At 44.6% G+C, this 12193-nt stretch overlaps 1 protein-coding gene across 2 annotated transcripts; it reads right to left on the bottom strand.

Moving 5' to 3' along the window:
• Positions 1-219: 219 nt before the first annotated feature.
• On the bottom strand, positions 220-7550 carry ZC4H2 (zinc finger C4H2-type containing). 2 transcript variants are annotated; one of them, XM_027100041.1, is made up of 4 exons: positions 7176-7550; positions 5417-5589; positions 4357-4519; positions 220-1705 (listed from the first exon to the last, which is right to left on the bottom strand). In XM_027100041.1, exons 1-4 carry the CDS (start codon positions 7329-7331, stop codon positions 1592-1594), a joined length of 606 nt encoding a protein of 201 aa, XP_026955842.1. In that variant the 5' UTR covers positions 7332-7550; the 3' UTR covers positions 220-1591. The 2 variants fall into 2 exon arrangements, with proteins under 2 accessions (XP_026955842.1, XP_026955843.1); XM_027100042.1 differs by lacking the exon at positions 4357-4519 and having other exon boundaries at positions 230-1705; positions 7176-7381.
• Between the last annotated feature and the right edge of the window lie 4643 nt (positions 7551-12193).

Raw genomic sequence — 12193 nt, forward strand, 5'->3', positions numbered from 1 at the left:
ACAATCATCTATATAAAGCATCTTACATAGAGACTTGACACAGAGTAGGCACTGAGTACATGGAAATTATTATAAAAATAGGGTAAATTATTATGCGGTGGTGTGCCTGGTTTTCTCACTTGTAGGGTGGAGTGAATAAGAGTAAAGAAGAGCTACCCAGAAGGGGAAAGGGCATTACATCTTTTCTGTTACCTGGTACTTGTAGGCACTGAGTCAGCATTTACTCCAATGAACAAATGTTTATTTAAAAGGATTTGTACAGACATAACGCTCTTACTTTCAAAGAGAAGAGGAACCTTTTATATATTATGAACACACAGACGCTGTGGCAACTTAAAACTACAGCTAAGAAAGGAAGGAAAAATATCCCCCCTCCCCAGCCAGGAGCTAACACTTTTTCAGTCAGCCAGCCCCAATCCCTGTCCCTTAAGTTTGAGAGTGACTTGACTAGAGATGTGGCTTTGGAGGAGGGAAGAGCTGTAGGGCTTGGGGAGCCTGGTGCCTTTTCTTTTGAGAGGGAAATCCACCTACACAATCCACAGAAAAAGGGGTGGCCAAAAGCTGACCTGAGCTGAGGCTGCCTTAGAGAAGAGAGACTGGAGTAGAAATCCCACCTACCTGCATGTGTAAAGTGATTGGCATTCACTTGAATCTCAACCCACTACTCTGACCTCTAAGATATACCATTTGAGTAAGTGCCAGAGTAATGGTTTTGAACAAAAGTCGACACAAATGTCAGCCTGGGGCCTCTCCAGCCTAAGGCAGCCCCGATAGCAGAACCCTCAGACCAATGACTTAGGCAACGAGTTAGGCAGGACTTGTGGAGTGGGTCTGGCTCCCTGATTTCACTGTGGGGAACATCTGCTACTGATTTTCTAGGGTTTATTATGGGAGAAAGCTAGGGTTTATTATGGGAGAAAAGCCCACAGATTTTAGGATCCCCAGACACATAGCCTGGTACCTGAGAACTTTAATATATCTGGGAAACTGCCAGGTGGTGGGGTGGTGAGCTCAATAATAACAGCCAGGCCTCCCAAATGAATATGAAAAAGGAGAGCTTGTCCAAGCTACCTCCGGGCCTTGAGGATGAGATGAGGTTGCGGGTGGGGCAGATAAATGCACCAAGCCTATTGAAAAGTCCAGCAAGAAGACTGTTGTCCCTTCAGAGCCTAAGGCAAAGGTACAGGGAGGGGGCACACTGGAGCCTTCACCTGAAACAAGATATGGGTCTCCCCAGGCCCTCAGGCCTTAGGCCCCAGGCCTCAGGCACAAGAGACAGAGAATCACATCTTCACATCTGGGACTTCCGCCCTTCCCTTAGCTCCAAACAAGGGCAGGGGTTGAAATGTGGGTGAGAGAGAAGGGATCTTTAGACACAACTGTCATTAGCACCTGAACCACATCTCTTCCTAAACCAGAAACTCCAAGAGCAAAAAGAAATAAGAGCAAAGTGAGAGAGGGGTTGTGCTTCCATCACATTAAATAGGAGACTTTGTAGAGGTGGGGAAGGGTTGTTTCACATGGAGACATCAATCACTCTGGCCAAGGGGAGGGGTTATGAGCAGCAGAGCTCTAAGTGTTCTCCCTCTTTTCATTCATCCTGCTTCCGTTTTGGCTTTTTGGGGTTCCTGGACCGACTCTTGGCTTTGCACAGAGGGCATATAGGTGCATTCCGGTGAATTTGTTGGTGACATGACAAGCAGGCCTGGTGGGGGGCACAAGACAAAGCAAGTTAGTGGTCAGATTCTTCTAGGCCATGGCTCATCTTTCCCAGGGGCCCCCACAAGCAATTGCGATTTCCCAACAGGAAGGAGCAAGACCCAAGCAGTGAGTCCCAAGTAGCAAGATCTGTGCTGGATGTAAGGGATGCAAAGGATATAAGGGAGTGAGAGTCAAAGAGGGGTACTGAGGAAAAATATCCAAAATTTGGCAATAAGGCAAAATGTGAATTGCATATTCATTAAGCATTATACTGGAGCATGGTCTAACAGGCTCACTCAAGGATTATTTAATTCTCTAGGACAGGTATCAATAAACTTTTTCTGTAAAGGCCAAGATAGTAAATATTTTGGACTTTCTTTTCAGGTCATATGATTTTAGTTGCAACTACTCAGCTCTAACTGCCTTACATAAAAGAAGCTATAGACAATACATAAACAAGCAGGCATGTGTGGGGGCCAATAAAACTTTATTTACAAAAACAGGGAGCAGGTCACACTTGGCCTATGGGTTCTGGTTTGCTGACCCTTGCCCTAGGAGAATGTCTCTTTGTTTGACTATTTACTACTTATTTAAAAAATTGAAGTATAGTTGATTTAAAATGTTGTGTTAGCTTCTGGTATACAGCAAAATGATATAGATGATAGATAGATAGATAGATAGATAGATAGATATTCTTTTCTGTTATGGTTTATTACAGGGTATTGAATATAGTTCCCTGTGCTATACAGTAGGACCCTGTTGTTTATCTATTTTATACATAGTAGTCTGTATCTGCTAATCCCAAAAGCCTAATTTACCCCTGTCCCACCCCCTTTCCCCTTTGGTAACCATAAGTTTGTTTTCTATGTCTGTGAGTCTGTTTCTGTTTTGTAAATAAGTTCATTTGTATCATATTTTATATTTCACATATAAATGATATCATATGGTATTTGTCTTTCTCGGTCTGACTTACTTCACTTAGTATGATAATCTCTAGGTCCATGCATGTTGCTGCAAATGGCATTATTTCATTCTTTTTAATGGCTGAGTAGTATTCCATTGTATATATGTACCACATCATCTTTATCCGTTCATCTGTCGATGGACATTTAGGTTGCTTCCATGTCTTGGCTATTGTAAATAGTACTGCTATGAACATTGGGGTGCATGTACCTTTTTGAATTAGAGTTTTCCCTTGGATATGTGCCTAGGAGTGGGATTGCAGGATCATATGGTAACTTCCATACTGTTCTCCGTAGTGGCTGCACCAATTTACATTCCTGCCAACAGTGTAGGAGGGTTCCCTTTTCTCCACACCCTCTCCAGCATTTGTTATTTGTAGAATTTTTAATGATGGCCATTCTGACCGGTGTGAGGTGATACCTCATTGTAGTTTTGATTTGCATTTCTCCAACAATTAGTGATGCTGAGCATCTGTTCATGTGCCTATTGGCCATCTGTATGTCTTCTTTGGAGAAATGTCTATTGAGGTCCTCTGCCCATTCTTTGATGGGATTGTTTGTTTTTGTGTTATTGAGTTGTATGAGCTGTGTTTATATTTTGGGAACTAAGTCCCTGTTGGTCGCATCATTTGCAAATATTTCCTCCCATTCCTTAGGCTGGCTTTTCATTTTTGTTTATGGTTTCCTTTGCTGTGCAAAAGCTTATAAATTTGAATAGGTCCCATTTGTTTACTTTTGCTTTTATTTCTATTGCCTTGGGAGACTGACCTAAGAAAACACTGGTACAATTTATGTCAGAGAATGTTTTGCCTGTGTTCTCTTCTAGGAGTTGTATGGTATCATGTCTTACATTTAAGTCTTTAAGCTGTTTTGAGCTTACTTTTGAGTATGGTGTGAGGGAGTGTTCTAACTTCATTGATTTACATGCAGCTGTCCAGCTTTCCCAATACCACTTGCTGAAGAGACTTTCTTGTCTCCACTGTATATTCTTGCCTCCTTTGTCGAAGATTAATTGAACGTAGGTGAGTGGGTTTATTTCTGGGCTCTCTATTCTGTTCCACTGGCTATAAATACTTTTCCATTAAATAGTATACTATTTGACTATTTACTATTGATCAGGGCCCAGATGCTGTGACTTAATGTTGATAAGGCACAAATGGCTTTTGCCCAGTAGAGATGCAAATTATTTTTGTTACAAAGAAAAGGTAATCCTAAAGATTACAGTTTTATTTTCCTGTAGGACATTAACCTGTAGGACATTATTTTCCTGTAGGACATTAACCAGTTCTGGATTTAACATTGCAAACTTATTTTGGCATTCCTTTCTTTTCTTGACTATATAATTATCCGTTCCTCTAATGCTTCTGGAACCAGCTTTGTGATGCTGCTGGCTCCCTTGTTAATGACACACATTCACTATATATTTGTCCGAGTCACGTTTCTAACTTTCTGAAAATTATACTTTAGCAGAGCCTGCCAATCTCCCTGCATTCTAACCTCTCTGGGAATATGAGGCAACAAGACCAGTGGCTCTACTATAGCACACATACACACCACCCCTTCCTCTGTGTCCCAAGCGAAGGCTGTTTTAGGAAGACCCCAAATAAGTAAGGCCAAAGCCCCAGACCCAACCTTCCATGGGGCGGCTTGAGGATACCTTGCTTCCTCCACAGTCCATACCCAGCTCACTCACCTTCATAGGTGGGGGCTGCTGCCTGAAGGTGGCTGTCTGCCGAGTGTCCTGCTTCCTAGCCACTTGGAGTTGTTGGGCGGCAGCGGCTGCGGCGGCCAAGGATTCAGGGATTGGGGGCTCCTGAGGCTCCGTCTGCCACTCTGCTTTCTGCTTCTCAAAGTAACTTTGGAGATGAGAGACATTAGCTGGATCATTCTGAAAGCAAGGAGAACCTTGCCCCTCTTAAGGACTCCATGCTACAGAACGAAGGGGGTTAGGCTGTGGCTCACTGTAGGAAGTTCCTGCACCCTCTCCAGCCCAAGGCTCTTTTCCCTGGGTACCAGGCCCACTGTGTGTTGGGAAGGGTACTCCTCCTGCTCCTTGGCTCTGACAGGCCCAGAAAAATTTAAAAAATCCCAAAGCTAGCCAAGTCCTCAAAGGGCATTTGTCTGCCCTCCATCCCATGTTCCTTTGCAGTATTCCTATTAAGTGTTCTCAGGCCTCTGCTGGCATACCTCTAGGAATAAGAAGGTCACCACTTCCACAGGCAGCGTGCTCTACCTTAAGGAAGTATGTTCCCTTGTATTCCTTCTACTGAAATGAGCTCTGTGTCTCTGTAAAGTAAGCCTAGTTCTTAACTCTGGGTCTTAAGATAAAGTTCCAGGCTAGCCCCTGGAGGCCATGAAAGCTCACCCTTCTGTGTGTTCAAGGTTTCTGGACACCCCTTCTAGACCTTGACTTGGAAAGTGACCTCTTAAGAGTCACAGACACATACACACACAAAGAGTCATAGACATAGTCTTGTATTGTCAAAATTGCACAAGGAACTTTAAAAGCCATCTAGTAATTCTAGTCTAATCATCTAACAGCCCAACACAGAGACTTACCCAAGGTCATGCAATGAGTCGGCCACTGACAGGCCTGGGGCTAGGACTGGGTACCCTGACTTTCAGACCAGGCTTTATGTGTGTATATATACGTGTGTGTATATATACGTGTGTGTGTGTGTGTGTGTGTGTGTGTGTGTGTGTGTGTGTGTGTCTGTGGTGTATGTTGCAGGGACAGGAGGCAGGCAGCTTACTCCAAGGAGAGCTTCTCCTCCTCTTCACATAGGTCAGGGAGCCTCTGCAGGCCCAGAGTCATGCGCAGGGCATCCACATGTTCCTTCAGCGGCTTATACTCATCATGTAGCCGCCGGGTAGACTCTAGCAGCTTGTTTAGGTCATTCTCAGACTGTTTGATGGTGTTTTCCATCTGGAACACAGAGTGAGGCAAGCACAGAGAAAAGACTCCAAGATTCTCAGCGAGGCTGTACAGCTGAGTGGATAATAGCACAGGCTCCAGAGCCAAACCAATCTGTGATCAAGTCCTCAACCCACTATGTATTCTATGTGACTCTTGTCAAGCCTCAGTTTTTTCATCTGTGTAATGGTGGTAACATTCATACCTACCTCATATAATCTTGGTGAAGATTCAACGATTGAATTCATATAAGCGCTCAGTACAGGGGCTAACACAGAGTAAAGGCTCAATTAGTGGTAGTTATTATTCAAATATAGCATCTTAGAGCTGGAATGGCCCTTAGAGTTCATGTAGTGCACCCCACCACCATTTTACAGATCAGAGAATTGAGACTCAGAGAGAAGTAACTTCCTCAGAGAAATGCTTCCTAGGAGCAAAGACTACATAAAGACTCAGGGCTTCTGCCTCCCAGACCAGTGGCTTTTCTCCTAGATCAGTGGTTCCCAAAATGCAGTTACCAGATCAGCAGCATCAGCGTCAACTGGGAACTCATTAGGAATGTAAATTCTCAGGCACCACCCCAGATATAAGCAATCAGAAATTCTGCGGTGAAGTCCAACAATCTGTGTTTTAACAGGCCCTCTAGGTGACTCATGAGGCATGTTCAAGTTGGAGATCCACTGGCCCAGATTTTCAGCCCCTCTGTGACTAATACCTTGTTTATTTCTCTATCCTTAGTTAGCTGGCAGCAGAACTGCCAACTCCTCATGAGACCCTGATATCCTGTGATCTTGTGACACAGACAATCCCAGGTAACTACTGTCCAAATTGCATTCATATTTCCTTTAAGACCCTAGGCCTGGCAATATCAGGAAGTAGATATTGCCACAGAAATGAGTCTCCCAAGAATAGAAACTTAGCTCCTTCAAACGTGATTTAAAAAAAAAATTCTCATTATCATAGGCTCTAAGGGTTGGAAAGGGCCTTACAGGTCAGCACCTCCAACCTCCCTCCTGGTGAAGGAATCACCAATACTGCAGCCCAGACAGGTGATCATTCAGACTCTGCTTTAATAACTCTATAAAGTGGGGGGCTTATCACCATAGCAGGCAGTTCATTCCCCACATTCCAAGGGTCTCCAAAAGAGAGACTGTAATGAGGGAGCCCCAGTTGGGTAGGCTGGCAGAGATGGTTTGTTTGGCTTAGTTGGAAGCTTTGGAGCCCTAAATTTAAGTTAGATCCCCAAGGCACCTGCCTGCTCTGCTTTTCCCCAAGGCTAGCTCTCAACTTCTAGACTCCCAGAATGAGAGCACATCAGTGCTGAGTGAGACCTCAGAGGTGACTGAATTCCTCTCATGGTACAGAAAAGGAAAATGAGGCCCCGAGAGAAGAAGGAACTTGTCCAGTGATATACAGTCGATCAGTGACAGAGCCAGGGCTGGATCTCAGAACTCCTGGATTCTTCCATTTCACCATAGCCTGATGCCTACTCCCCCAAATCGGCCACAGCCATATCTCAAGGAGAGTCCACAGCACTCACCACTGCCTATTCCTCCTCAAAGGGCCCAGAAATAGGCTTCAGGCAGCCAGCCACATACCACATTGATATCAGCGTGGATCAGTCGGAGTTCCTCCACATGGGCCATTTTCTCCTGTAGCAGGAGGTCCATCTCCTGCTTGTATTCCTTCAGGTGCCTCTCCTCTGATTCAAGGGCCTCAAACTCAGCCTTCAAACGGGTCTTGATCTTTTCCATCTGCAGGGTCTTGTTCCTGCCATTCCCCCAAAGGAGGAAACAGACCAGCAGGAGAAGGCAGGAAAAGGGAAATGGAGTACAGAGTTAGGGAAATGGAGTACAGAGTTAGAGAAATGGAGTACAGAGTTAGGCTCTGAGCCAGGGCTATCTTGTTAAGCCATCTTTCTAAGCTTCCCTCTCTTCAGGCAGAGGCAGCCTGAAGCCGTCCCCACAAAGGCAGGAGATTCTTTCTTCTAAGCTAAAAGCTCAGTGGGTCTTGAATGGGGATGATTTTGTTCCTTGATGGAGCATTTGAAAACATGGGGCAGGTTTTAGCTGTTAGATTTATTCAAGGGAGAGCACTACTGGCATTTAGTGGATATGGGCCAGAAATGCTAAACAGCCTCTCAATGCACAGGAAAGTCCCACATCACAAATAACTCCCACCCAAGATGCCAACCATGACCTCTTGAGAAACTCTAGAGCAGCACTATCCAATAAATTTTCTACAATGATGGAAATTTTCTGTATCTATGCTTTCTAATACAGTAGCCACTAGGCACATGAAGCTACTGAGCATTCAAAATATGGCTAGTGCAACCGAGGAACTGAATTTTGAATTTTATTTAATTTTACTCAGTTGATTAAAATTAAGTTTAAACAGCCACATGGGGATAATGGCTCTCATATTGGACCACACAGCTCTATAGGGTCCCCTCATCAGTTCCAGAAGAGGCAGGAGACGGGAAGAACTGCAGCTCATTTCTTTTCCTAGAAAGCATAAAACCTATTTCTGGTTGTTAAATCCCAATTGCATACCCTCTGGCTCAGTAATCCCACACCTAGCAATTTATTCTAAGGAAATAAGTCAAGGAAGCAAAAAGTTAATACACAGGGATATGCTTTCTGGTCTATGGGCAAAATTGGAATATTTGGCAGCCACTAAAAGGCATCATTATGAAGACTTGTGACATGGAAAATGTTGAAGATACTCCATGAAAAGGTATATACACTAGGATTGCAATTTCAAAATACACGTGCATGTGACTAAACAAAAGGAATTGGCAAGAGTACAGTTTCAAGGATCTTTGAGACCACTGAAGCCTGCCTAAGTGAAAGAGCCACAAAACTTTGGAAGGAAGCCCCTCTAGGGCACACTGATGCCCTCCCACTCACTCTCTGCTCTCTGGTTCTCAGGTTCTGTCTAGCCATCATCCATTACTCAGATTAGGCATCTCCTTTATTCTGCCTCAGTAGCTGGCTTTCTCCTCTGCCCCAGCCCATCCCATGGTTACTCTTGCTCCACACCCTGGCCTCCGGCCTCTGACCTCAGCCTGCTTCTGTGTTCATTCTCTCTCCTTTCTTCAGCATTGCCTGTGGCTCCTGCCTCAAGAGGTGGCCCTCAATGGCACAGAACCACAGAAAGAATTATGTAAGGTGGGTAGGATGACAGGCGAAATTTTTCTTTCAATATTCAAAATTTTCTTTTCAAGTTATTATATTGCTTTTACCTTAGAAAAGGTTAAAAGGATGGGTGTTATTATCCCATCTGTAAAGAAGGAAATTGGGAGTTCAGGATGGTAAGTTGCAGTAAATGGGATGTTGTGATTTGAACCCAGGGCTCTCTAACACCACCCACTACTCCACACTGCCTGACTGGGGTTACCCAGACTAAGGGGCGTAAACATATTGAGGGTTCTCGGTATACCTGTTCAACTGCCTTGCAGAGGGATGATAGTGATTTGTACTGGTCAGTTAATCCACTACTTAGAGCCCCCTCCCATCTAGACTTCTATTCTCTTCCTCTAGATTGCATACAGTGCAGTCTAAACTTCACCTAGCCCTACCCCAATTTACAGATGGGAAAACTGAGATTCAGAGTGATATAGTGTCTCACCCTGACTCATACAGCCAGTTTGTGGCACTGCTAGGCCTAGAACCCATTTCTGCAGGCAGAGCCATAATTTGAAAGGAACATGGGCTTTAGATTCAGACGTGGGTATGATTCCTGGTTCTGCCCCTGACTAGCTATTTGCCCTTGGACAATAAGAATAACAACTATATTTATAGTTTAATTATATTCATTGAGCACCGATTATGCACCAATTATAGAAGGCTTGAAGATACATTCATTCAACAAATACTTATGGAACATTTATCACGTGCCAGCCACTGTACTAGGTGCTAGAGATAGAGCAGAGAACAGGACAGCCTGTGGACAGGAATCTTCATCTAATGAGGAAAATAGACCCTGAACACATGTAAAACTAAGTGATAAGTAATATGGTTGAAATGCAGAATGCAATGGAAGGACACACCAAAGGGTTCTAACATAGTCTGAGGGGCACTGTAGTCAAGGGGGCTGTCACAGGAAGCTCCCCTGAGAAACTGAGAATGTGACATCTAAGCTAAGACCTGGAGAATGGGTCGGAGGTAGATGGTGGGTAGCAGGTAGACATAGAGGAGAGCAGTCCAGGCAGAGAGAATACTATTTGCAATGGCCCTAGAACAGAAAAGAATGTGGCACATTAGAGGAACTGAAAAAAGGTCAGTGTGGCTGGAACACCTACTGCAAGTGGGGGGTGTGTGTGTGTGCGCGCGCGTGCGCGTGCGCGTGTGTGTGTGTGTGTGTGTGTGTGTGTGTGTGTGTGTGTGTGGTGGGAGTTGTCTGAGATGAAACTAGGGAAGTTGCCAGAACACAACCTGGAGATTGAGATGAGGAGCGAGTACTTTTATCTTCAGGAGAAGGGGGAATCATTGTAGAACTTTAAGCAGCAGGAGTGACATAATCGGATTATCTCTTTTCACTTCTCTCAGCCCTGGTCTCTTCATCAGTAACACAGGAATGATAATAGCACTTACCTTACGGGTTCTTTGCTGAGGGCTAAATGAGCTAAGACATGTAAAGTCCCCAAGCAGAGTATGTGGCACGTGGTGAGCAGTCAACAAATGATAGTACCTATCCCTCCCCACACTGCCCAACTCTTCTGCTATGGTTATCTCCTTTACCACAGTGGTTTAAATTTTGTTATAAAGAGCCTACAATGGGTAGGATGTGTGTATAATGTGTGTGTGTGTGTGTGTGTGTGTGTGTGTGCATATGCATGTGTGCACATGTACTAGCATGAGTAGCAAGGTATATTACCACTTATTAAGACTATAATAATAATCATTAACATAAGTCACCTCGTAATGTCAGTATGAATAATGGCATTTTATAGGGCTGGCCCAAGACTTCCTAATTTGTGATCAATTCAGTTAAGATGCTAGCGACTACTACTAAATGAAATCAGGGGTGAGAGGTCTCTCTCACTGACACTTCATAGAAATCAACATAGTACATCTTTCCCTGCTTGGATGAGTGCCTTTTATCTAATCCTCCCTCCTCCATCCATGTCCAATTCTGCTTATAGACAACCCCATGTTGTCGGGCAGGGGACACTGCAATCCCAGATTAAGTCAAAATAAACCAAAGGTTTTCACCTGGTGGGGTCACAGTTAAAGTGCTGCCTGGAACTGGAAAATCAAAGGCACAAAGGCTTCCTCAAAAGCACCGTGGTATTTCCTCTTCTTCAGGAGTAAGGCTGTCACCAGCAAAATGGCAGCTTTATCCTTTGGGTATGAGGGCCAGGGAGGCCACAATCCAAGGTGTTTTGGAGCCTTTTCCTATTGTCCACTGTGGCAAGAAATGGCAAGGACTAGGGACCCTGACTAAAGGGCAGAAGGGCTAAGACTCCTCGTTATGAGAAAGAAGCAGGGTTATGAAGATGGAGTTCAGAAATAGCCTCTATTTACTGCTATTTCTAAAGTCAGTTTCTCAGGGGCTGGCGGGGAGCCCGGCCCATGCTTTAGTGGAGGGACAGCGGTGTCACTGCAGCCTTTGACGGTACCACTGTTACCTCTCAGCAGTGGTTTACCAAGGGCCGGGCAGTGAAAGCAGTCCACCTCAGGTGCGGAAAATAAAGAGGTGCATTGTGTGCAGAGAAATAAAAAAAAAAAAAGAACCAATTAAAGTTGGTCTGCTCTTTATTATCACCATGCACTGACAAGTCTAAACAATGTCCACTGAAGGACATCTGGACTGATTCCAGTTTTTGGCGATTATGAATAAAGCTGCTATGAATATGCAACTACGAGTTTTAGTGTGACCGTAAGTTTTCATTTCTCTAGGATAAATGACCAAGACTGCAATTGCTGGTTTGTGTGGTAATTGCATGCTTAGTGGTTTTTTTTTTGTTTCTTTTTTTTCGGTACGCGGGCCTCTCACTGCTGTGGCCTCTCCCGCCGCGGAGCACAGGCTCTGGACGCGCAGGCCCAGTGGCCATGACTCACGGGCCCAGCCGCCCCGCGGCATGCGGGATCCTCCCGGACCGGGGCACGAACCCGCGTCCGCTGCATCGGCAGGCGGACTCCCAACTACTGCGCCACCAGGGAAGCCCCATGCTTAGTTTTTTGAGAAACTGCCAAACTGTTTCCCAGAGCGGCTGTACCGTTTCACATGCCCGCCAACAATATATGAGTGATCTAGTTCCTCTATGCAGCCAGCCATTTTGCTTGAACTGTTTTAAAAGGTATATGGTGATACCTCAAAGTGATCTTAATTTGCATTTCCCTAGTGGCTAGTGATACTGAACATCTTCTCATGTACTTATTTGCCATCTGTATGTCCTTTTCCAAAAAATGTCTGTGCATGTCTTTGGCCCATTGGACTGTTTGTTTACTCAGGGCTGAGTATTGAGAACTCTTTATGTGTCCTAGATATGAGTGCTTTGTCAGATATGAGGTTTGCAAATATTTTCTCCCATTTATTAGCTTGCCTTTTCATCCTCTTAACCAGGTCCTTAGCAGAACACTTAAAACTGTTTTTTTGATGAAGTCCTATA

Source organism: Aethalodelphis obliquidens, unplaced genomic scaffold (genome assembly GCF_003676395.1).
Source record: "Aethalodelphis obliquidens isolate GAN/ISIS:26980383/991018 unplaced genomic scaffold, ASM367639v1 scaffold263, whole genome shotgun sequence".
Classification (NCBI taxonomy): domain Eukaryota; kingdom Metazoa; phylum Chordata; class Mammalia; order Artiodactyla; family Delphinidae; genus Aethalodelphis; species Aethalodelphis obliquidens.